The sequence below is a fragment of the Oncorhynchus kisutch genome, linkage group LG1, assembly GCF_002021735.2.
Source record: "Oncorhynchus kisutch isolate 150728-3 linkage group LG1, Okis_V2, whole genome shotgun sequence".
Taxonomy (NCBI): Eukaryota; Metazoa; Chordata; class Actinopteri; order Salmoniformes; family Salmonidae; genus Oncorhynchus; species Oncorhynchus kisutch.
The window spans coordinates 42714212-42742013 of record NC_034174.2 but is presented as its reverse complement, the minus strand read 5'-3'; the positions used below and the strand labels follow the sequence as shown (position 1 = coordinate 42742013).

General features: G+C 41.9%; 1 protein-coding gene across 1 annotated transcript in view; it reads right to left on the bottom strand.

The window, feature by feature from the left end:
- The window catches only part of camk1a (calcium/calmodulin-dependent protein kinase Ia), a 62521-nt gene that overhangs the window by 20811 nt on the left and 13908 nt on the right, over nt 1-27802 (bottom strand). The window contains exon 3 of the mRNA XM_020486573.2: nt 73-204. Within this exon, the coding sequence (XP_020342162.1) occupies nt 73-204 (132 nt within the window). The remainder of the gene's footprint in view (nt 1-72; nt 205-27802) is intronic.

Genomic DNA, 27802 nt, shown 5'->3' with positions numbered 1-27802 from the left:
ATCGGGTTATGTGGTGGTGTGGTGTGGTGTAGTGGGCTGTGTTTTGTTGCGTTAATTCTCTATGTTACTGACCTGTGCAGCACAGCAATCTCATTCTCGATGTTGTTCTCCTTTCCCTGCAGAGCCTTCTTGGGGATACACTTGATGGCCACTAGCCTCTGGGTCCCCTTCTCCTCCGCTAGCACCACCTCCGAGAACGCCCCCCTGGAGCACAGTAAACACACGTATTCCCAAAAAATATGACACACACTTACAGTTCCACTTACTAACTGCAAAGACCAATCCAAATACTGTACATTAAATATGTGTTAAATATGCGTTGCTGAAGGTATGTCACCAATGAAAAAGTGAGGCAGTTAGTGTTGGTCCCTAGAACCCAAGTCAATAAGGCCTGCTTGTCTCAAAAGGTGGGTTACTAAAACGATAGTGACATTTTAATAAGAGGAAAGGGTCTGGTCCCAAATCAATAGGTATAGTTCTTGGGAAATAAGGCGTGTGTATCACTTTGCACAAAGAGTGTTCGCATGTGAGCTGCATGACTCATGGTGGGGCGAGTGTGGCTACAGAAAGAGCCTCCCTTCCTCCTCAGGGCGGGTGAGGGTATCCCCCATAGATCCCCATGGCCTAACCAGGCACAACACATTCCCCATGGCCAGCCACTATTACCATGCACATTCTGTCCACCATCTCTCCCACGAACGTAGGCTCTCTCCACCCAGGGAGGGCCTCCCCGTGGCTGCTATAACCAGGCACATCGTGTCTGTCCCTAACCCCATGCCAGTAGCACCTCTCTACCCATGGACGGTGTCCCCACGGCCACCCTCTAATAAGGCAGATCCTGTTTCTCTCATCCTATCCCTCCCAGTAGCAGAACAGGTTCTCTCCACCCAGGGAGGGTTTCCCCATGGAGGACTAGCTACTATAACCAGGAACATCACATGCACTCCAGGCTCTCCACAGCTGTGTGTGTCATGGCAGCCAGGTCCTGTGGGGTTCAGGGCAGAGGAGAGGCTGGATAAACAAAAACACAAGTGTTTGCTCACTCATCATCACTAGCCATCCACATTACCCATCCCAACCCCAACCCTGCCTGACTCCCACAAAAAATAACCATTGAAACAGCACTCCATCTATATATATATATAAAAATTTAAAAAATCTACAAGCCAGTCTCTCTCGCTGCTATTTGGGATAGCGCTGTGTTTTTGGTTGCCCCCACTACCACCTACCTGTCAGTCTCAAAGTTCACATGGCAAACGGTTTTAGAGGCACTACAGCAATGTCACCATTGTGAATTATTCAATAGGCCACCCACACACACAGCCATGTGCACGCGCATCAGAAACAGATGCGGTTAGAGACAGATGACGATGAAGACGTGTACACTCACGTTACCAGCTATTATACAACCCCGCAAAAAAAATATCTTTTCAGAATCAAGCACACCAACAGTGTTTTACTGGAGGACATCTTTGAGAGCACATCCCACTTGCAGCTGTGATCTCTCTCGCTCTCTCTCTCTCTCTCTAAACAACACTCACACACACACACACACACACACACACACACACACACAACTTGATGCCATTTATTATTATTCAATTATTTCAATTTTATAGAAAGAATATTTCCTTATAGAAGGAATGCAACAAAAAAAGAACAACCCAGTAAACCCACATAACAGTGTGGTTGGTATCGAGCTAAAACATGCACTGATGGGCACGCACATTCAGAGAACTGGGGCGTTATGGTAATTCTATCACATGTTCTGGTCAGTTCCATCCCTCCCTGCTACAGGGCATGAGGGTGAGTGGAGGGTCAGTTACAGTGCTGAGGTTCTGAGAAAATCAACATAAAGGCCCCTCTATCCCATTTGGTGAGCCTGACAACTTAATTTGGCCGACAGCACATCTCTTCATCTCTTAATTGTAAATCGCTCTGGATTAGGGTCCCCTAAATTACTAAAATGTCAATGTTAATCGAAAGCATGTAAACTTTACGGTTCTCAGCCTCTGTCACGAACAACCCTGCACTGCTGTCGGGTACATTGGCGCACCGCTTTCACTCACTGGCCATCACTGAGCTGAGCATTACACCAACCACACAAACAACACACGGGCACGCACAGGCACACACACTTACATAACTTAAAACTAAAACTATGTTACATAACTTAAATGTAATATATTCTAATCCTATGCATTCTGTTGAATTCCCATATCTTGTTTGCTCCCCCCTTGCATTCATTTTGAAAGTCGCTGTAAGTCCTTGACTCCCCGTGATGAGACTTCCTGCCACCCATGGCCCTCAGTCTTGTGCTCAATGAGCCAGTGGGGCAGAAAGGGTTGCATGGTTAGGCTGATTCCAAAAAGAGGGGATCAAATCTCACGCATTCACTGCACTTCCCCTTCCACATAATTGTCTTCAAATTTAGCCTGCAAGCAACAAAATCAAATAAAGTTGCACTTCTCATCGACCTGGAAAAGGAGACAAGCCATTGCTTTATTTGTGCTGTTCGACCCAGAAAAAAACTCTATATTCGCACTGTACCTATAAAGTCTGCTCTGGTCTGTTTTACAGTAAATGTTAACTGATATTTTATCACTAGGACACAAGGACACAAAGCCCTCTCGTAGTCTGTCAGTAAAATCCTAATGGCCTGTGCCTGGCAACCCCTAAAGACCACTGAGCTGAGGGCCTGAGGCCCATGAAAGGGACAATCAAGGAGGAGTGTATGGCTCACTCCCTCCCTCAACCCAGAGAGCTAAACATAGTGTAACTAACTATCACACACACAGAGGAGGTCCATTTCAACCGAGGACAGGATTAGAAGCAGATGTGCATCTTTACTTAGCTGGTGAATTGCATGCACGCACGCACACACACACACACACACACACACACACACACACACACACACACACACACTATCGTTCAAAGGTTTGGGGTCTCTTAGAAATGTCCTTGTCTTTGAAAGAAAAGCACATTGTTGGTCCATTAAAATAACATAAAATTGATCAGAAATACAGTGTAGACATGGTTAATGTTGTAAATTACTATTGTAGCTGGAAACGGCTATTTTTTTAATGGAATATCTACATAATCATACAGAGGCCCATAATCAGCAACCATGACTGTGTTCCAATGGCACGTTGTGTTAGCTAATGCAAGTTTATAATTTTAAAAGGCTAATTAATGATTAGAAAACCCTTTTGCAATTATGTTAGCACAGCTGAAAACGGTTGTGCTGATTAAGGAAGCAATAAAACTGTCCTTCTTTAGACAAGTTGAGTATCTGGAGCATCAGCATTTGTGTGTTCGATTACAGGCTCAAAATGGCCAGAAACAAAGACTTTCTTCTGAAACTTGTCAGTCTATTCTTGTTCTGAGAAATGAAAGCTATTCCATGCGAGAAATTGGCAAGAAACTGAAGATCTCGTACAACGCTGTGTACTACTCCCTTCACAGAATAGTGCAAACTGGCTCAAACCAGAGTAGAAAGAGGAGTGGGAGGCCCGGTGCACAACTGAGCAAGAGGACAAGTACATTACAGTGTCTAGTTTGAGAAACAGACGCAGTCCTCAAATGGCAGCTTCATTAAATAGTACCCAAAAAACAGTCTCAACGTCAACAGTGAAGAGGCGACTGGGATGCTGACCTTCTAGGCAGAGTTGCAAAGAAAAAGCCATATCTCAGACTGGCCAATAAAAAGAAAAGATTAAGATGGGCAAAAGAACAGACACTGGACAGAGGAACTCTGCCTAGAAGGCCAGCATCCCGGAGTCGCCTCTTCAACTGTTTGCCATTAGTGGAAATACATTTTATTGTTGCCAAAATTTTGCCGCAGATTCACCACTAGTGGCAAACATTTGCTAACTTCTGGTAACATTGTTTTGCACACTATTTATGTCACGATCGTCGTAAGAAGCGGACCAAAGCGCAGCGTGGTGTGAATGCATAATTTAATAGATGACGAAAAACACAAAGTAAACTGTACAAAAACAATAAACGACCATGAAGCTATCATAAGAACTGTGCTGACACAAGCAACTAACATAGACAATCACCCACAAACAAACAGTGAAACCCAGGCTACCTAAGTATGATTCTCAATCAGAGACAACTAATGACACCTGCCTCTGAGAGCCATACTAGCCTGAAACATAGGGCGGAAGGGTAGCCTAGTGGTTAGAGCTCACGCCCTGACCATACTAAATAACGACAAAACAAAGGAAATAAAGTTCAGAACGTGACAATTTAATTTTCAACAAACTTGCCGCAATAAATACTTTTTTGTAAGGGGATATTATATCTATACTTTGACTCCAAGTATCGATAAATGTTCATTTTTGCTAGAGTTAGCTAACGCTAGTCGACTATACTTGCGCCAAAACTTTTCCATCCTATAGCCTGTTCTCAATCTACTTTTTAAATAGTGAGCCATGTTTCCAGTACTTTTATTGCCATGACTGATAAAACATTTTCTCATGCTCTCATCTCTCTGCAGCAGACTTACAGTATAGAGACATACAGTATAGAGACATACAGTATAGAGAGCAATATGTTTGGAACATCAAGTAGCAATAAAATCACAATATTGAATCGCAATACATATAAAATCGTGAGAATAGCAATACATATTGTATCGGCACTTAAGTATCATGACATTGTATTTGTGAAGTCACTGGCAATTCCCAGGCCTAAAACGGAAGCTTAGCAGCGATCTGAAAAACAATACATACTGGTATTTAAATCATTTATAGAATAACACAACTACTACAGATGATTGCTTATAACACTTCCAGTATGCCACAATATTGATATTATCCTTAGCAATGGTGACACCAACACCATCTCAGATATGTGGGTTGAGAGATTAACTTCCCAAAATGGAGAATGGATTAAATTTGCCATAGATAAATAGGCAGGCCAGCGATGGTTCAGCTAGTGTAATGTGTCTCTAGTGCAGTGATCTGAGTGCACACAAGAATATGAGTGGTGAGTGAGAATGAGAGGCAGAGAGGAAAGGAGGCTGTGTTTAACCTAGGTTGACATGCAGGGGGAGAGAGAGGGGGGAGGAACGGAGCGTGACAGACCGCGCACAGGCACACATGCACGCACAGAGTCTGTAGAAACATCACTAGCCTTTTAGCTCTGAGCTTGTAAGCTTTCCATCATTAGCATGGGAATAAATCTCAGCCATGAGAGAACTATCGCTACCATCACCCAACCGAGCCCAAATATTTGGTGCTCAAACATATGGATTGAATACACATGCAGTACACACTGTCCATACACGCACAGTAATACACTGGCTTGTAGTCAATGTTTGCCATTAGCTCATTAGCTGATATTAGACTCATATCAAACATCTCCAATCGAAAATCAAATCAAGAGTCGGCTTTCTATTCCGCAACAAAGCCTCCTTCACTCACGCCGCAAAGCTTACCCTAGTAAAACTGACTATCCTACCGATCCTCGACTTCGGCGATGTCATCTACAAAATGGCTTCCAACACTCTACTCAGCAAACTGGATGCAGTTTATCACAGTGCCATCCGTTTTGTCACTAAAGCACCTTATACCACCCACCACTGCGACTTGTATGCTCTAGTCGGCTGGCCCTCGCTACATATTCGTCGCCAGACCCACTGGCTCCAGGTCATCTACAAGTCCATGCTAGGTAAAGCTCCGCCTTATCTCAGCTCACTGGTCACGATGGCAACACCCATCCGTAGCACGCGCTCCAGCAGGTGTATCTCACTGATCATCCCTAAAGCCAACACCTCATTCGGCCGCCTTTCGTTCCAGTACTCTGCTGCCTGTGACTGGAACGAATTGCAAAAATCGCTGAAGTTGGAGACTTTGATCTCCCTCACCAACTTCAAACATCAGCTATCTGAGCAGCTAACCGATCGCTGCAGCTGTACATAGTCTATTGGTAAATAGCCCACCCTTCTTCACCTACCTCATCCCCATACTGTTTTTATTTATTTACTTTTCTGCTCTTTTGCACACCAATATCTCTACCTGTACATGACCATCTGATCATTCATCACTCCAGTGTTAATCTGCAAAATTGTAATTATTTGCCTACCTCCTCATGCCTTTTGCACACATTGTATATAGACTCCCCCTTTGTTTTCTACCGTGTTATTGACTTGTTAATTGTTTACTCCATGTGTAACTCTTTGTTGTCTGCTCACACTGCTATGCTTTATCTTGGCCAGGTCGCAGTTGCAAATGAGAACTTGTTCTCAACTAGCCTACCTGGTTAAATAAAGGTTAAATAAAAAAAATAAAAAAATAAAAAGCTATTGATGTAAACCTGAGTCCCTGTGGTCTCTCATATTACCAAAACAATGTAGTGGCCAGTGCCAATATGTGTAATGATACCAGTGTGCTTTTAGAATCCACATCCAAATAGACATGTACTGTATGTGGTGATGTCTTCTCTACTCTATAATAGCTTCATTAACTTATCAAATCAAACAAGTGTTGTGAGCCAAATGCAAATTCATATACAGATCTGCCATCTTAAGGATCTGCCCCTTTTTCCCCCCATTTTCACCTAAAATGACATACCCAAATCTTACTGCCTGTAACTCAGGCCCTGAGGCAAGAATACGCATATTCTTGGTACCGTTTCAAAGGAAACACTTTGAAATTTGTGGAGTTGTGAAAGGAATGTAGGAGAATATAACACAATAGATCTGGTAAAAGATAATACAAAGAAAAAACAACCGTTCTTTTGGGGTTAAATACAGAGCCTTCAGAAAGAATTCATACCCCTTGACTTGTTCAACATTTTGTTATGTTACAGCATGAATTGTGTCACTGGCCTACACACAATACTCAATAATGTCAAAGTGGAATTATGTTTTTAAAAATGTTCAAATTAATAAATTAAAAGCCGAAATGCCTTAAGTCAATAAGTATTCATCCTCTTTGTTATGGCAAGCCTAAATACATTCAGGAGTAAACATTTGCTGAACAAGTCACATAATAAGTTGCATGGACTCACTCTGTGTGCAATAACAGTGTTTAACATTATTTTTTTATGACTACCTCATCTCTGTACCCTACACATTCAAAAATCTATAAAAAAGGTCCCTCAGTCGAGCAGTACATTTTAAACACAAATTCAACCACAAAGACCAGGGAGGTTTTCCAATGCCTCACAAAGAAGAGCACCTATTGGTAGGTGGGAAAAATAAAAAGAAGCAGACATTGAATATCCCTTTGAGCATGGTGATGTTATTAATTACACTTTGGATGGTGTACCAATACACACAGTCATTACAAACTTACAGGTGTCCTTCCTAACTCAGTTGCCGGAGAGGAAGGAAACAGCTCAGGAATTTCACCATGAGGCCAGTGGTAACTTTAAAACAGTTAGAGTTACATGACTGTGATAGGAGAACACTGAAGATGGATCAACAACATTGTAGATACCTTAGAGTGCTAACCTACAGTGCCTTCGGAAAGTGTTCAGACCCCTTGAATTTTTCTACATTTTGTTACATTTTGCCTTACTCTAAAATGGATTTTAAAATATGTTTAAAATCCTCAGCAATCCCATACCCCATAATGACTAAGCGAAAACAGGTTTTTAGAAATCTTTGCAAATGTATTAAAATTCAAAAACAGATATCTTATTTACATAAGTATTCAGACCCCAAAATATCTGAACCTGTTTACTTTGTCATTGTGGGGTATTGTGTGTAGATGAGGAAAAAAACTATTGAATATATTTTAGAATAAGGCTGTAACCTAACAAAATTTGGAAAAAGTCAAGGGGTCTGAATACTTTCCGAAGGCACTGTAAATGCCAGAGTAAAAAGAAGCAAGCCTGTACAGGATTGGAAAAAAATCCAAAACATGCATCTTGTTTGCAATAAGGTACTAAAGTAAAATGGCTAAATATTTGGCAAAGAAATTACCTTTACGTCGTGAATACAAAGTTTAACTTTTGGGGGCAAATCCAACACAAATCTTCAAGCATGGTGGCTGCATTATGTTAAGGGTATGCTTGTCATCGGTAAGGACTAGGGAGTTTTTGGGGGATAAAAAACAGAATGGAGATAAAATTCTAAATCAAATAGCTAAATTATCCATGATATGACCATCTTAAAACAATTACATATGTTAGCATCAGGAAATTAAAATGAGTCTTGTGAGCTGGCTGAAAATGAGCAGTTATCTTTCTCTCCATGCGGGTGCAGTTGAGTCATTGGATCAGGGCTTGCTATCAAAATTATGTTCTCAAATCAAATCAAATGTATTTATATAGCCATTCGTACATCGGCTGATATCTCAAAAGTGCTGTACAGAAACCCAGCCTAAAACCCCAAACATCAAGCAATGCAGGTGTAGAAGCACGGTGGCTAGGAAAAACTCCCTAGAAAGGCCAAAACCTAGGAAGAAACCTAGAGAGGGACCAGGCTATGTGGGGTGACCAGTCCTCTTCTGGCTGTGCCGGGTGGAGATTAGAACAGAACAGAATGTTCTCTCTCGCTTGTGCAAACACTAGGCCTCGGTCCTATTACTGCAACATTCAAATGTACAAAAATGGATCTAAAATGCAGCCATACACATCAACAACCATTGTTTTATATAGCTTAATAACACAACATGTATATTGGTCTCCACTGAGCTACGACATACAAGTGTCTAGTGCAGGACTCACCAACCTTGTTCCTGGAGAGCTACTGTCCTGTAGGTTTTCACTCCAACCTGATTCTAATAATTAGCTGGTTGATAACTCTGGTCGAGTGTATCCTAAGGTTACGGATTAACTCAAAATTGGCACAAGTAACTCAATACACCGATTGACTTGATGTAGTTACACATTTCAAATATGGACAGTCAAGGGTTGTTTTACTCCCCATCTTGATTAGAAATGACCATACCAGACACTTTTGGATAACATAATAGGAAACTAATCAAATAAGTCAGTAGGCTACACCAACATTAGGTTCCAGTCATACAAAGTGTAGGGTAAATTGCAACAGTAGATTTAAACGAGGAAATACTTTGTTTATATTGTACGGAATGCTTGTCAAATAAATCAATCAGCCTTACTCTGTTCAAAAAGGACTTAGTTGTTGCAATGACAATACCAACCAGAGGGCGAACATATCTTGAAAGACTGTGGTTACAAGCATCTTTTATGGAGCAGTAGAGGTGCCCAATAATGGTTGCAATTAAGATCAGCTGTGTGGGTGAATTTAGCGTGAATTTATGGTTCAACGAGACATCAACTGGCGATAATAAGGATGCTTGCTGCCTTTTGAGGAAGATTTTCGATGCAGGGTGTCAAAATTGGCATGTCCCAATCCCATGTAGGAGGCTATCCCATAACACCTTGCGGCGCACCGGAAAATAAATGTGAATTAATGACCGACAGAAGTCCCTGCTTGGGATAACACTTTCCAGAAGAATAATAAATCACTTGGAAATGTAAGTGTAACGTTTATTTATTCACAAAATTATGTTTACATGTTCAACAAATTACTTTCATTTGAATTGTGAATTCAAATGTTGAGTAACTGGTGTTTAAGAGCTCATTGCTAAGCTAGCTAGCTAACACGCTGGCCACGACTGCCGGCGATCTCATCCTGTTTATATCGGCTGTTTTCGAGATGAACACCCTAAACTAACTAGTCGTAGATTCAGCAATGTCTCAATTGTGAAGAACCAGACAGTTTTTAAACATTTTTATCCTGAATTGGTGAACTTGCTAGACAGCAAATAGTTTTCAGGTACTAAAGTGGGCACCTGATCGCATTTCACTCCATTGCATTGGCTTGGCAGGAGAAAACAGTCCTGCCCAATAGCTAGCCAAGTTATTTGTACATCCTGTTGATGAGTCTGTTTTGCAACCTAGCTGCAGTGTTACCCAGCTAACTTTCTCTTGCCACTTTCCCTTCCCTTATTGTGTTGCACCATTGGAGTTGGTGTTACAATTTGAGGCAATTTTTCTACTCTTACTGTAAACTTGACAAAGCCTAAAAATATGCAAATCTGTTAACAAATGATTGTAGAGTAATAAAAGGTAGTTGTGGCTTAAGCAACTTGAACCGCATTGAAATTTGAGCAGTGAGGGTCATTTCTTTCCCCTCGTCTCAGCTTGTACAAGGTTGAAGGACATCCCACCCTGACACCCTGCACATGTAAATAACTTGTTGTGAACCTCCCAGCCACCACTGTAATCACCATATCCAATAATATTATTCAGGAGTGTGCAACATCGCAATGTTGAATAGATTCACCCATATTGTTTATCCAGATTTGTCAGGACATTGTAATGTATGAAGCTCATTCTCAAATACAGATGTGATTTCTGTCCCCGGGGATTGCACTGTTTGCAAGTCTTCCATTTAGACCACAATGTGTTTAACTATGTGGTGGTGAAGTGCTGGAACAAGATCCTGTAAAGTACGGTCCTGCATATAAAAAAACCTGTGGCTGTCATTACACAATTTGCTCTTGTGCACTGAACAAGCTTGTGAATGTTGGAAGTTAATCTCCTTGATGTCACTCACTTAGGAATGATTAATTTTGTACAATGGACTGTTTTAAAGACTCATGCACAGATACAGTAAAAACTAAATGTTAACATTTATACAAAATGACAAGTGTTTCTGGTTTTGAGGCCTGGGCATCTGGTGATCTGTCCAATCCCCTGCAGGGAGAGAAGGTAGCAATAATATAATGCTGTAATCATTTCAAATTCGATATGCATTTACAGCGCATTCGGAAAGTATTCAGACCCCTTTTCCACAGTTGGGCTCCCGAGCGGCGCAGTGGTCTAAGGCACTGCATCTCAATGCTAGAGGTGTCACTACAGACCCTGGTTCAAGTCCAGGCTGTATCACAACTGGCTGTGATTGGGAGTCACACAGGGCGGCGCACAACTTGCCCAGTGTCGATAGAGTTTGGCCGGTGTAGGTCATCATTGTAAATAAGAATTTGTTCTTAACCGACTTGCCTTTTTAAATTAAAAGAAGTCAAATGTGTTAAAGTTACAACCTGATTCTAAAATGTATAAATATTTTTCCTCAATCTACAGACACTACCCATAATGACAAAGCGAAAACAGGTTTAGACATTTTTGAAAATGTATAAAAAACATTAAAAATCAGACCTTATTTACGTACTCAATGTATTCAGACCATTTGCTATGAGACTCGAAATTGAGCTCAGGTACATCCTGTTTCCATTGATCATCCTTGAGATGTTTCTACAACTTGGAGTCCACCTGTGGTAAATTCAATTGATTAGACATGATTTGGAAAGGCACACCTGTGTATATAAGGTCCAACAGTTGACCGTATATGTCAGAGCAAAAACTAATCAATGAGGTCGAAGGAATTGTCTGTAGAGATCCGAGACAGGATTGTGTCGAGGCACAGATCCAGATCTAGGGAAGGACACACAAAAAAAGTGCTGCAGCATTGAAGGTCCCCATGAAAACAGTGGGCTCCATCCTTCTTATATGGAACCGGCTGACTGGCCAAACTGAGCAATCGGGGTAGAAGGGCCTTGGTCAGGGAGGTGACCAAGAACCCAATGGTCACTCTGAAGGAGCTCCAGAGTTCCTCTGTGGAGAATCTTCCAGAAGGACAAACCTCTCTGAAGCACTCCACCAATCAGGCCTTTATGGTACCGTGGCCAGTCGGAAGCCACTCCTCAGTAAAAGGCACATGACAGCCCGCTTTGAGCTTGCCAAAAGCCACCTAGAGACTCCCAGATCATGAGAAACAAGATTCTCTGGTCTGATGAAACCAAGATTGAATTATTTGGCCTGAATGACAAGCGTCGTGTCTGGAGGAAACCTGGCACCATCCCTATGGTGAAGCATGGTAGTGGCAGCATCATGCTGTGGGGATGTTTTTCAGCGACAGGGAAAGGGAGACTAGTAAGGATCAGGGAAAGATGAATGGAGCAAAATACAGAGAGAGACTTGATAACCTGCTCCAGAGCGTTCAGAACCTGAGACTGAGGCCGAAGGTTCACCTTCCAACCGGACAACAACCACAGCCAAGACGATGCAGGACTGGCTTCGGGACAAGTTTCAATATCCTTGAATGGCCTAGCCAGATCCCGGACTTGAACCCGATCGAACATCTCTGGAGTAGAGGTCGACCGATTAATCAGAATGGCCGATTAATTGGGGCCGATTTCAAGTTTTCACAACAATTGGAAATCGGTATTTCTGGACACCGATTTGGCCGATTAAAAAAATGATATACTGTATATATATATTTTTTTTTTTAAATATTTTTTTAAATCTTTATTTAACTAGGCAAGTCATTTATTAAGAACACATTCTTATTTTCAATGACGGCCTAGGAACAGTGGGTTAACTGCCTCGTTCAGGGGCAGAACGACAGATTTTTACTTTGTCAGCTTGGGGGGATTCAATCTTGCAACCTTACAGTTAACTAGTCCAACGCTCCAACCACCTGCCTCTCATTGCTCTCCACGAGGAGCCTGTTACGCGAATGCAGTAAGCCAAGGTAAGTTGCTAGCTAGCATTAAACTGATCTTAAAAAACAATCAATCAATCATAATCACTAGTTAACTACACATGGTTGATGATATTACTAGTTTATCTAGCGTGTCCTGCATTGCATATAATCGATGCGGTGTGTATCGTTGCTCCAATGTGTACCTAACCATAAACATCAATGCCTTTCTTAAAATCAATACACAGAAGTATATATTTTAAAACCTGCATATTTAGCTAAAAGAAATCCAGGTTAGCAGGCAATATTAACCAGGTGAAATTGTGTCACTTCTCATGCGTTCATTGCACGCAGAGTCAGTGTATATGCAACAGTTTGGGCCGCCTAATTTGCCAGAATTTTACGTAATTATGACATAACATTGAAGGTTGTGCAATGTAACAGGAATATTTAGACTTATGGATGCCAACCGTTAGATAAAATACGGAACGGTTCCGTATTTCACTGAAAGAATAAACGTCTTGTTTTCGAGATGATAGTTTCCGGATTCGACGATATTAATGACCGAAGGCTCGTATTTCTGTGTGTTGTGTTATAACTAAGTCTATGATTTGATAGAGCAGTCTGACTGAGCGGTGGTAGGCACCATTCATACAAACAGCACTTTTGTGCGTTTTGCCAGCAGATCTTCGCAAGCACAGCCCTGTTTATGACATCAAGCCTATCAACTCCCGAGATTAGGCTGGTGTAACCGATGTGAAATGGCTAGCTAGTTAGCGGGGTGCGCGCTAATAGTGTTTCAAACGTCACTCGCTCTGAGACTTGGAGTGGTTATTTCCCTTGCTCTGCAAGGGCCGCGGCTTTTGTGGAGCGATGGGTACCGCTGCTTCGAGGGTGGCTGTTGTCGTTCGAGCGGTCCTACCTGGTTCGAGCCCAGGTAGGAGCGAGGAGAGGGACGGAAGCTATACTGTTACATTGGCAATACTAAAGTGACTATAAGAACATCCAATAGTCAAAGGTTAATGAAATACAAATGGTATAGAGAGGAATAGTCCTATAATAACTACAACCTAAAACGTCTTACCTGGGAATATTGAAGACTCATGTTAAAAGGATTCACCAGCTTTCATATGAGCAAGGAACTTAAACGTTAGCTTTCTTACATGGCCCATATTGCACTTTTACTTTCTTCTCCAACACTTTGTTTTTGCATTATTTAAACCAAATTAAACATGTTTCATTATTTATTTGAGGCTAAATTGATTTTATTGATGTATTATATTAAGTTAAGTGTTCATTCAGTATTGTTGTAATTGTCATTATTATAAATAAATAAAATTGTCTGATTGATCGGTATCGGCTGTTTTTGGTTCTCCAATATTCGGTATCGGCGTTGAAAAATGATACGACCTCTACTCTGGAGACCTGAAAATAGCTGTGCAGCAACGCTCCCCATCCCACCTGACAGAGCTTGAGAGGATCTGCAGAGAAGATTGGAAGAAACTCCCCAAATACAGGTGTGCCAAGCTTGTAGTGTCATACCCAAGAAGACTCTATGCTGTAATCGCCGCCAAATGTGCTACAACAAAGTACTGAGTAAAGGGTCTGAATACGTATTACATTTACATATTTCAGATTTTTAATACATTTGCAAACTTTTCTAAACCTGTTTTTGCTTGGTTATTATGTGGTATTGTATGTAGATTGGGGGGAATCATCCATTTTAGAATAAGGCTATAACCTAACAAAATGTGGAAAGTCAAGGGTTCTGAATACTTTCCGAAGGCACTGTAGATAATTATAACAAATCAAATGTTATTGGTCACATACACATGGTTAGCAGATGTTATTGCGAGTGTAGTGAAATGCTTGTTGTGGAATTGTTAGATTACATGTTAGATATTGCTGCACTGTCGGAACTAGAAGCACAAGCAAGAATATATACAAATATATGGATGAGCAATGACAGAGCGGCATAGGCAAGATGCAATAGATGATATAAAATACAGTATATACATGAGATAAGTCATGCAAGATATGTAAACATGATTAAAGTGACTAGTGATCCATTTATTAAAGTGGCCAATGATTTCAAGTCTGTATGTAGGCAGCAGCCTCTCTGTGTTAATGATGGCTGTTTAACAGACTGATGGCCTTGAGATGTTTTTCAGTCTCTCGGTCCCAGCTTTGATTCACCAGTACTGACCTCGCCTTCTGGATGGTAATGGGGTGAACAGGCAGTGGCTCGGGTGGTTGTTGTTCTTGATGATCTTTTTTAGCTTTCCTGTGACATTGGGTGCTGTAAGTGTCCTGGAGGGCATGTAGTTTGCCCCCAGTGATGCGTTGTGTATACCGCACCACCCTCTGGAGAGCCTTGCGGTTGTGGGCGGTGCAGTTGCCGTACCAGGTGGTGATACAGCCCAACAGGATGCTCTCAATTGTGTATCTGTAAAAGTTTGAGGATTTTGGGTGACAAGCCAAACTTCTTCAGCCTCCTGAGGCGCTGTTGCGCCTTCTTCACCACACTGTCTGTGTGGGTGGACCATTTCCACCTTTTCCACTGCTGTCCTGTCTGTGGACAGGGGGGTGCTCCCTCTGCTGTTTCCTTAAGTCCATGATAATTTCCTTTTGTTTTGTTGACGTTGAGTGCGAGGTTGTTTTCCCGCCCTCACCTCCTCCCTGTAGCCTGTCTCGTTGTTGTTGGTAATCAAGCCTACTACTGTTGCGTCTGCCAACTTGATGATTTGAGTTGGAGGCGTGCAAGGCCACGCAGTCATGAGTGAACAGTGAGTACAGGAGGGGGCTGAGCATGCACCCTTGTTGGGCCCCAGTGTTGAGGATCAGCGAAGTAGAAATGTTGTTTCCTACCTTCACCACCTGGGGCCGGCCCATCAGGAAGTCCAGGACCCATTTGTACAGGGTGGGGTTGAGACTAGTGATGCACTGATATGAAATTTTTGGCCGATACCAATATCCAATATTTTCCTTGCCAAAAAAACCGATACCGATTTTATTACAATTTGTACAGTTAAATAGTTAACACACATAGACGCAGCGGTCTAAGGCACTGCATCTCAGTGCAAAAGGAGTCACTACGGTCCCTAGTTCAAATCCAGGTTGTATCACATTTGGCCATGATTGGGAGTCCCATACGGTGGCACACAACTTGCCCAGCGTCATCCGGGCTGTCATTGTAAATAACTGACTTGCCTAGTTAAAGGTTACACACACACCACACTGACCAAAAAGTTATTTTGTTGGCATTTACGTATGTCCCCATTACCAGTAAATCATAATCAAAAACCTGTTTCTTTCACTTACTTGCTGTGCTGTTTCGTTGTTCAGTCGTTTCATTCTCAACCAGGATTTCTATGGAACACTGTTTGGGTCTTTGAAAGATACACTATTTGACGTGTCAAATAATACGACAATCTGATTCAGTAGCTACAGTTAGCGAGCTAACTATATAGCTAGGTGTCATCTAAAATAACCTTAATTTATAAGACAGTTAATTGATTAATGGTGGTCGGACCCATCTATGTGAAGCTAGCCACAATAAGGATTAGCCACAATAGTGGACTTTGCGGTTAGCCTTCAAAATAAAAGCATGGCATAATTCTACAACTTGTATTAATTTGCATCACTCAATGACACTTATTTTGAAGGCAAACCGCAAATTCCACTTGGGGGCTATTTTGTAAATGACATCGCCGATGTCAAGGATCGGTAGGATAGTCAATTTTACGAGGGTATGTTTGGCAGCATGAGTGAAGGATGCTTTGTAGCGAAATAGGAAACCGATTCTAGATTAAATTTTTTAATGTGAGTCTGGAAAGTGAGTTTAGTCTAACCAGACACCTAGGTATTTGTAGTTGTCCACATATTTTAAGTCAGAACTGTCCAGAGTAGTGATGCTAGCCGGGCGGGCCGGTGTGGGCAGCAATCGGTTGAAGAGCATGCATTTAGTTGTACTTGCATTTAAAAGCAGTTGGAGGCCACGGAAGGAGTGTTGTATAGCATTGAAGCTTGTTTGGAGGTTTGTTAAGTGTCCAAAGAAGGGCCAGATGTTTACAGAATGCATAGAGGTGGATCAAGAGAATCACCAGCAGCAAAAGCGACATCATTGATATATAGAGAGAAAATACTGGTCCCGAGAATTGAACCCTGTGGCACCCCCATACAGACTGCCAGAGGTTCGGACATCAGGCCTTCCAATTTGACACACTGAACTCTGTTTGAGAAGTAGTTTGTGAACCAGGAAAGGCAGTCATTTGAGAATCCAAGGCTGTTGAGTCTGCCGACAAGAATGCGGTGATTGACAGAGTAGAATGTCTTGGCCAGGTCGATGAAGGTGGCTGCACAGTACTGTCTTTTATCGATGGTGGTTATGATATCGTTTAGGGGGATTCTTCACAAAAAAATACAGTTTTATATCTTTATGTTTGAAGCCTGAAATGTGGCAAAAGGTCAAAGTTCAAGGGGGCCGAATACTTTCGCAAGGCACTGTATCTAAGAGGGTGCCCATGGTTACGGATTTAGGGTTGTACCTGGTAGGTTCCCTGATAATTTATGTGATCTTGAGGGGATCTAGCTTAGATTGTAGGATGGCTGGAGTGTTAAGCATGTCCCAGTTTAGGTCACCAAACAGTACGAGCTCTGAAGATAGATGGGGGAAATTAATTCACATATAGTGTCCAGGGCACAGCTGTGGGCTGAGGGGGGTCTATAACAAGTGGCAACGGTGAGAGACTTGTTTCTGGAAAGGTGGATTTTTAATAGTAGAAGCTCGAATTGTTTGGGCACACACCTGGATATTATGACAGAACTCTGCAGGCTATCTCTGCAGTAGATTGCCGACAAGTTCTATCTTGTCGGAAAATGTTGTAGTTGGATGGAAATTTCTGGATTTTTGGTGGTCTTCCTAAGCCAGGATTCAGACACTGCTAGGACATCAGGGTTGGCGGAGTGTGCTAAAGCAGTGAATAAAACAAACATAGGGAGGAGGCTTCTAATGTTGACATGCATGAAACCAAGGCTTTTACGTTACAGAAGTCAACAAATGAGAGCGCATGGGGAAGGGGAGTGGTGCTGGGGGCTGCAGGGCCTGGGTTAACCTCTACATCACCAGAGGAACAGAGAAGGAGTAGGATAAGGGTACGGCTAAAGGCTATTAGAACTGGTCGTCTAGTGCGTTCAGAACAGAGAGTAAAAGGAGCAGATTTCTGGGCATGTAAGAATAGATTCAAGGCATAATGTATAGACAAGGGTATGGTAGCATGGGAGTACAGTGGAGGTTAACCTAGGCATTGAGTGACGATGAGAGGTTGTCTCTAGAGGCACCAGTTAAGCCAGGTGAGGTCACCGCATGTGTGGGGGGGTGGGACAAAAGCGCTATCTAAGGCATATTGGGCTGGGGGCTCTACAGTGAAGCAAGACAATAATCACTAACCGAAACAGCAATAGACAAGGCATATTGACATTAGGGAGAGGCATGTGTAGCCGAGTGATTATAGGGTCCAATGAGTAGCAATAGGTGAGTCGGGGAGCCGATTCAGTAGTCGCTACTACGCTAGGCGAGCTGGAGACATGGCGGTTCAGACAGTTAGCAGGTCAGGGTTAGCAGATGGGCCTTCGGTGACATCGCATCGGAAGAACCTGTTGAGGCCACCTCGGACAATTACGTCGGCAGACCAGTCGTGATGGATCGGCGGAGCTCCGTGTCGGCAGTGAAGGGTCACGGCCAATTGGCAAAAGATGTATTGTAGCTTAAGAAATTAGCTGGTGGACCTCTTCGGCCAGCCGCGAGATGGGCCTAGCTCAAGGCTAGCTCAAGGCTAACTGATGCTTGCTTTGGGACAGAGACGTTAGCCAGGAGTAGCCACTCGGATTGCAGCTAGCTAGCTGTGATTCTCCAGTGTAAATGTTCAGAGCTTGCGGTAGGAATCCGGAGATGTGGTAGAGAAAAAGCAGTCCGATATGCTCTGGGGTGATATCGCGCTGTGTTGACTGGCAGGTATTGACCGAGCTTAGGCTGGCTGGTGTCCGAGTTAACATTGAAGACCGCTAGCAGTGGATAACTGCTGGGTTTCTGTACAGCACTTTGAGATATCAGCTGATGTACGAAGGGCTATATAAATAAATGTGATTTGATTTGATAACTGACTAGTAGCTAGTTAGCTGGCTAGCTTCTGATGGGGGTTCCAGTTCTAAAGTATAAAAATAGCAGATTCATACCACATGCAGGAGAGTATATTCAGTCCATAAATGTGAAGTGAGATTAAAATATATTTTAAATAAAATAAACCATATTTACACGGGACAGGACGGGACAAAACACACATCTGACTGCTACGTCATCTTGGAAGCAGATGCCTACTGCCTAGTAGAAACCAAGGCTGTTGGTTTCATCACATCATCAGGTGATGCTGCCTTCGAATCTCGGCCCAAATAGCAGTAACCTGCTGGAAAAGTGCTACCTACTAAGGTAGTTGCCTTGGTAGCCAGTAGGCATCTTCCTTTTGGATTGGTTAAATGTTAACAGTAGGCTACACTAACAGTTTCTATTCTTACAGTGTCAAAAATTGCTCAGCACTGGTCACGAACTCTTGATGCTTGAAGCTGAAGAGTGCTGATTAGACCACTGCGCTATGGTGTGCCCGCAGAGTGGAGTCTGACATTCACAACATCTATGCAATGGCACCATGCAATGCACCATGCAATGCACCCTGGGCTGAAGAGGCAGACAAATAGGATACATGTCGTGGAGCTTCGGTTAAATAAAACATTTCTCGAGGTAGGAATATCACAAAAATATGATTAATGGCTCATTCGAGAGAAGACAACCTCCCGCGTTATGACATCGGCCATGTATGATAAACGTTTTTGCGATCTAAAAGTTCCAATTAACTTCCAGTGTAGTGAGCGCAGCTTTATCACAATGGCACATCATACCGGCTGAGTTTCTGCCTGCTTGAACAGCAATAGCTCAGATACACATGAAAACAACATGAAATTACCCAGGGAATCGATAGAACGTAGCTCAGAAATGCACAAAAAACAATAACATTCAATGTGGGAGTTTCTTTCCTTTTTAAGGGAGGAAAGACTGGATTCCTAACTGCCACCCAATAGTGTGCCGTTTGGAACGCAGCCTGTGTCACGGAATACAGTAGCTAGCTGCAGCCTCTCCAGCATGTGCCCAGAGTTTGCTTGCCAGCCCGCAACACTACATGGTGTATTTAAAGAAGGCACTCCAATACATCTCTTTCCCATTGATGGATGCTTGCTGAGGTGGCAAACCATTATGATGAGTGTACAAAACATTATGATGCTCTTTCCATGACAGACTGATGAGGTGAAAGCTATGATCCCTTATTGATGTCACCTTCAACCACTTAAATCAATGTAGATGAAGGGGAGGAGACAGTTTAAAGAAGGATTTTGAAGCCTTGAGACAATTGTGACATGGATTGTGTGTGTGCCATTCAAAGTGAATGGGTAAAACTAAACATTTAAGTGCCTTTGAACGTGATATGGTAGTAGGTGTCAGGCCGAGTGTTGAGAACTGCAACGCAGCTGGGTTTTTCATGCTCAACAGTTTCCAGTGTGTATCAAGAATGGTCCACTACCCAAAGGACATCCAGCCAACTTGTCTGTGGTAAGCCACGAAATCCCTAGTTTGAAAGCCTGTTTTTCTGGAAGCTGTGATGCGCCATTTTCCTCCATGTGGGCCAGCCCCCTAGCAATTTGAGTTCCGGCCAATGCGACTCAGCCCCTGACCATTTGAGTGACAGCTAGCAAGATCCACACACAGCAGAGCGAGAGAGCGCAATGACGTGGTGCATATACTGTATGTGACGGAGTAAGCCATTTTTGGTGACCACTTTTGGCTCGTGAGAGCTACCTTCAGAACTACTGGCTAAAAAGTATACAAAAGTACCAGATTTTGTATCTACTGGTGACATTTATATTAAGTTTATCAAAAGGTGGTCAAATATATAATAGTCAGGTACAAAGGAAAGATCAGAAGTTCTCGCGATTTGAGAAAAACTAACATCAGACTGATGGATGGCTGTCTGTCGATTCCACATGATTCAGGTGCATCCTTCCAGGCAGCCAAAACCATCTCCCACCCCTGATCCTCACCCAAACATAAACCCCCCCCCAACTCAACAACCCCCATCCCTACATATCCCCCTGATTCGCACAGTATTTGCTTTTCCCCCCTCTAATAGCGGGGGATTCTGACATTAATTAAGCGTGTGTAAATGGAATGTAATTCCCTTTTCTACAGATGCGTCGTATTCTAACCTTGACATAATTCCCTCATTCCACCACCTTTACGTGTGATAAAACAATGAATCAGGTCGAGCAACCTGTCGGTTCCAAATGGAAGAATTATTTCTTCTGATAGAAATAACACCATTCTCCATGCACTGTTATTTACAGATTGATGAGAACTATTGATACGAGCGAGGTAAATGAGTAAGTCGTCTGGATAAGGGGATTGTAAATATACACTGAGTGTATAAAACATTAAGGACACCTGCTCTTTCCATGACAGACTGACCAGGTGAATACAGGTGAAAGCCATGATCCCTTATTGATGTCACTTGTTAAATCCACTTCAATGAGGGTAGATGAAGGGGACGAGGCAGGTTAAAGTAAGATTTTCTCATCTTGAGATAATTGAGTCATAGATTGTGTATGTGCCATTCAGAGGGTGAATAAGCAACACAAAATATTTAAGTGTCTTTGAACGGGGTATTGTAGTAGGTGCCAGGCACACCGGTTTGTGTCAAGAACCCCAAACGCTGCTGGGTTTTCCACACTCAACAGTTTCCTGTGTGTATCAAGAATGGTCCACCACCCAAAGGACATCCAGACAACTTTTAACTTAGGTTCACTGGACACAAATGTGAAACAAGTAATTTAGCAGCAATACTGAAGCATGTCAACATATCACCTTTTCCACAGGGAAGTTTATGAAATGCTGGCCTTATTGAAATTGAGGCCCGAAATTGAGACCCAAGCTATAGGCTGCTGTAGCCATGCACAAATGACAGTATAGTGCCAAACCTGAGTTGATTTTGATTTCTATAATGTTTTAGTTATATGCCCAGACGTCGCTGTATTTCTTCTTAATTTATTATATTATGTTAAATATTAGCCACTATCGGTAGTCACCATCTGTTATAAATGTCAGTGACTTTAGTGTTAGTTTCCTTACATTTTGCATCATTCCATTACATAGCTCATCTTTCTTTCCTTTGTCACGTTTGTGTGGTTGGAACAAGGAAGTTGTTCCTGAGGATCGCTAGCAACAGTGGATCATATTAGGTTAACGTATTGCAAGTTGTGAAATAATTTTGGACATGTAGCCCATTTGAATCATTATGGAACGCAGACTATAAGTAGTATTGTAAAATTGGAGCCTGGCACACGGTTCACGACAACTGGACCGTTGTCATCACAGAAGACACTTTTCCCTCCTTCCAATACTTCATGGTTTGAACAATTGAATATGGCAACTTTTCAGGATGAAGCAAACCAGTGTATTTTGGATTCATCAATATATTTTGTGTGAAAAGGCTCTCCAAACCAGTTTATTTTTTTGTCATTCATAAATAGGACAGAGTATTTTTAAATCTACTAATTGGTGCTGAAAATATGAATATGCGTGTATTTCCATGGCTTTCTTTCATTGGTCCCTTACATTCTGAACTGCTCTCCATATATTCTAGTGAGTCTGTTAATACAATTTTAATTAAAAAGGTATGCCAAATGTAAAGGGATGGCTTTAGATACATGTATTGAAAATCCTATTGACTGAAAACTCCACAAGAAAATCTGTTGGACAGCAAGTGGGAGGGTTCTGAGAGGTTGAATTCAATTTATTCAGCACGCGCAAGGGAACCACACCTGCCAATTCTGTTACGCACCTGCATAAGGTAAGTCTGAATACCAACTACTGAGAAGTGCGTAGGGAAGGCATACATTTCCTACGTCTGAATGTGATCCATAGAGAACATTTTCCTACACCAGAACAATATTTACTTTCTGTGCGGGTGTGTTAATTGGTTTGTGTGTGTGCATTAGCGTTGTTGGATTCTAGCTTGAAATATACTTATTCATGTTACCATAACAAAACTTTGATTACTTCACATGTGTAAGAAATGCATATGTTGGGGGTCAAGGAAGGGTGAAGAGGTACTTGGTGTGTGGAAAGTTACTGAGTGATATGGAAAGTGAGAAAAGGGGAAGGGCAGGAAGTTCATATTCTGTTCAAATATTATTGTTGAATATGAATGTTCCTAAGGATAGAGGTAAAGGTCAACAGTCAAGTTTCAGTTCTTGATAAGGCAAGCCAGTTGCTGCGGAACCAGGACCATGGGGAATGTGGAACTCAACTCGAGACCAGGTCAACAGTTTGAAGAGATGCTGCTGGAAGAACATCTCCCACACATACTCACTTCCACGCCCATGAGGGTCCAAGAGTTAAGCAGGGCCATGACAAAGAGGGAGGTACCTACTGTGTTTCCACCAGTCCTTCTTTGGTGTTAGGTCATCTTAGACATGCAAGGAGGTGACTCTGCCTAGTTGGAAGGTATAACAATTTGTTTGTGTGGCTTGTATGTTGTCTTGGCAGCTGTATGACTCAGTGGGGTGAATAAACTTGGTTTGAGCTTTTTCTAGTCGTTGGCGTTCACGTGTGGGCATATGGTCACTGCTCTCTTAACAGTTTAAACCCAACCCCTCAAATCCATTCCTCTCACCTCGTGTTGTGAACATGATAATGCAACATACATTTACCACCCACGAGTACCAGACCAGCGCCTAACGATGCTAATATATTTCCTATAGCTACTGTTCCAATAACAAATCATACTGTGTCACGGCTCATCTGGACCTGAATCCTCTCATGTAAACTCATCAGATAGCAGTGGGTGTTTTCCAACATTGATGATTAGTCCACCATGTGTATGAGAACGATTGTCCCAACTCCTAACCATACGTCATTATCCCCTATGACTTACTGTGCTGCTGTGAAATTGACAATCTTGTACTGTCATTCCTTCATTACTCTATGGACTAGAATAGATTCTAAAAAGACGGACTGATAGACTAGAAAAGTAGGAAGAATTCATATCCACAATGCTTTTCAACTGGTCTCTTACAGCTGCCATGACTCTAGCAAGCGAGATTACTTTGCAACAAATGACTTTCATGATTGACAGTTATTATGGTTGTGAAAAAAAGCATCTCATAAGACTCATTTTAGATGTCGAAATGACAAGAACAGCAATAAAGCAATGCTGTGATGGAATGTTGTAGAGTGCAGGAGTCAGGATGAAGCCAATCAGAGGAGTAGTCGGACTGCTAGCATCCCTCTCATCCCCTCCCTCCCTCTGCCCTCTCATTCCCCTTCGCCTCCTCTCCTTCCCCTCCCTTCATTTATAGCCTTCAGGAAGAAGAGAAACATTCGGGGTGACTAGGAGCCCCAGCCTCCAGATAATCCCAGTTAGGAGAGCTTGAGTCAACAGGAGAGGGGATCTTACTGTGTCTTACAACACATTCATCTGCCTAATGAAAAAAAGTAACTTCTGTCTCCATAGTGACTGACTGCATGCAGAAAACTCTCTCTCGCTGTTGTCAAGACTACCAGATCGCTATGACCTCCGAGCAGTGCAAAACAGTTAGACATGCAGGGATCTTTCTTTCCATTAGGCCTTGACTACTGATTGGCTAAAAGCAAAACAAACAGGGAAACATGAGTCAAACACATCAAAAGCTGGCTGGAGTTCTCAGTTTATTAGGTACACCACCCAGTTCACAAATGGTGATCTCCTACAGACAATGAGTCACGTGGCTGTGGCTTGCCATATAAAGTAGGCAGACAGGCATTCAGTTACTGTTCGATTGAACGTTAGAATGGGCAAAACGAGTGACCTAAGCGACTTTGAGCATGGTATGATCATCGGGTGCCAGGCACAACGGTTCCAGTACCTAAAACGGCCAGCCTTCTGTGCTTTTCACACACTACAGTGTCTAGGGTTTACAGAGAATGGTGCGATAAACAAAAAACATCCAGTCAGCAGCAGTCCTGTGGGTGAAAACAGAAGAATTGTGTAAGCTAACAGGCGGGCCACAAACAGAAAAATAACGGTGCAGTATAACAGTGGTGTACAGAACGGCATATCGGAACACACAAGTCGTTGGTCCTTGTCACAGATGGGCTATTGCAGCAGACAACCACACTGGGTTCCACTCCTATCAGCTAAAAGCAAGAAGAAGCTGCTCCAGTGGGCACGCAATCACCAACACTGGACAATTGAGGAGTGGAAATACATTGCCTGGTTCGATGAATCCCGGTTCCTGCTGAGTCATGCTGATGGCAGTCAGGATTTGCCGTAAGCAGCATGGCCCCATCCTGCCATTGTCAAAGGTACAGGTTGGTGGCAGTGGTGTAATGGTGTGGGGAATGTTTTCCTAGCACACGTTATGTCCCTTGATACCAATTGAGCAACGTTTCCATGTGTGGAAAAATTCAGGCTGTTCTGGAGGCAAAGGGGGGTCTGATTCAGTACTAGATGAATGTACCTAATAAACTGGCTGCTGAGTGTATAGTCTTCTTTACAGGTGAACTCAGTGCGGTTCACTTAATTTTTTATGCAATGTGAACACTCCAAAGGAACTCAGATGCCTTCTAAAAGAGCCCCCGAAGCAAACCGAACGGATACCATCTCAAGGTGGTCTGAGTTCGGTTTGCTTGAATTCCGCAGACCGGTTCCCTTTTTTTAGGGCAATGTGAACACCAAGCTGTCCAGGTTCGCTTGTCATTATTCCCGCACCACACACACACTAGACTACTGCAACACCGTTTCCCCTGCCATAACCCTTCACATTAGTAACCACAAAAGAGAGAAAATTATGTAAAGGCTCGTGAATTTTTTGTTGTTGCTTTTTGGATATTGATTAGCAATTGTCAAGGATGCACAGGAATTTCAAAATATGTGTGGAGTTTTGTACTGACACAATGTTCAGATTATTTGTTTGCAACATGTGATCTATAGAGTAAGAAAGCTTCATAAACTGTTGATTCAATTGTGTGGTTTAAATAGTGAGAAGACAACATATTTGGTGAGAATCACAACATTAGGTACCAAATCCTTGCAACCCAGGACTCTTGGGATGTCCCAACTTACGTTACCCCATTGAAGTTGACATTTAAAATGGCTACGGTTAGGTAAGGGTTAAGGTTAGGATTTAGGGTAGGGATGTCCCAAGGATCGTGTATAGCACTTGAAAGGGCAGTGTACCATTTTCAATCTATCTTATTTAATCTGCAGTGTTCCTCTACTATTTATTATGTTAACCAATAATGTTTACATGGTAATATTATCTTCTGATAATTATTACTGGTATATCTCGTCTTTTAACTAATCGCAATCTATTCGTTTTCAAAATGTAAGTAGGTATATTTAGCTGTCCGATAACACCATCTGATGGCATGGCTTGCCCTGCACTTCATAAAAACCCAGAGTGTATTTAGTGAATATTGGAAAAAGATCTTGATTCCTTTCTAAACAGCCATGTGAACGCATAGAGGACTCGGACCAAAAAATGGATGAAGAGAACTGGCAAAAGAGTCCTCATTCAAAGGCAAACTAAAAATGTGTCAAGTGTAAATACTAAGAGAACTGGAAGCTAATAGTTTGAATTTAGTTACAAAATAAGACATACTAATTATAATCTAAATATAATATTTACATGTAAAAATGACTGGTAACAGGATAAATGGCAGAAGAAGAATTGCAGATTAAATCATGTTTAAATTGAAAATTGTACCTACAACCTGCACATTTTTTGTTTGTGGCACTAATGTAAGGGGCTATGGCAGGGGAAACGGTGCTGCAGTAGCATATGGTGTTTGGAGTGGAAATAATGGCAAGTGAACCTGGAGAGCTTTGTGTTCACATTGCACTAAAAAAGGGAACCGAACTATAGACTTTAAATGAACCAAACTCTCGAGATGGTCTCAATTTGGTTTGCGTTGCAGGCTCTGAGGGGTCTTGAGTAGAGGTCAACCGATTATGATTTTTCAACGCCGATACAGATTATTGGATACCAATTCAATCGGACGATTTTTTTTTTGATTTTTTTTTTGTAATAACGACAATTACAACAATACTGAATTAACACTTATTTTAACTTAAAATATAATATCAATAAAATCAATTTAGCCTCAAATAAATAATGAAACATGTTCAATTTGGTTTAAATAATGCAAAAACAAATTGTTGGAGAAGTAATATGTGCCATGTAAAATATGTGCCATGTAAAAAAGCTAACGTTTAAGTTCCTTGCTCAGAACATATGAAAGTTGGTGGTTCCTTTTAACAAGATATTCAATATTCCAAGGTAAGAGGTTTTATCCCTAGGTTTTATCCCTAAGTCTAGGGTGGCATCCCTAAGTCTAAATATTCTTGTTACTTTGCACAACCTTCAATGTATGTCATAATTATGTAAAATTCTGGCAAATTAGTTCGCAATGAGCCAGGCAGCCCAAACTGTTGCATATACCCTGACTCTGCGTGCAATGAATGCAAGAGAAATGACACAATTTCACCTGGTTAATATTGCCTGCTAAACTAGATTAGTAGTTATAACTAGTGATTATGATTGATTGTTTTTTATAAGATAAGTGTAATGCTAGCTAGCAATTTACCTTGGCTTCTACTGCATTTGCGTAACAGGCAGATGGTTAGAGCGTTGGACTAGTTAACTGTGCAGTTGCAAGAATGGAACCCCTGAGCTGACAAGGCGAAAATATGTCGTTCTGCCCCTGAACAAGGCAGTTAACCCACAGTTCCTAGGCAGTCATTGAAAATAAGAATGTGTTCTTAACTGACTTCTAGTTAAATAAAAGGTATAAAAAATAAAATAAAAATGTATTTAAAAGATAATCGGAAATCGGCACCCAAAAATACAGATGCCCGATTGTTTTGAAAACTTGAAAATCGGCCCTAATTAAATCGGTCATTCTGATTAAATCGGTCGACCTCTAGTCTTGAGATGCTTTGGAGCATTCACACTTTCTTTTTTAAATTACGCGAACCGCAACTGAGTTCCCAAAAATTGTTTAAAAGGGACAAAAATGTATTGGGATGACTCATGTACCACAAAGTCATAAAGTCCGATTTTAAACCTAATCCGAACCTTAACCACACTGCATACCCTAATGCATAACTCTAACCTAAAATTATGACCATTTCATAAATATTTATGATATAGCCAATTTTGACTTTGCAGCTGGACAATCGAACAGAA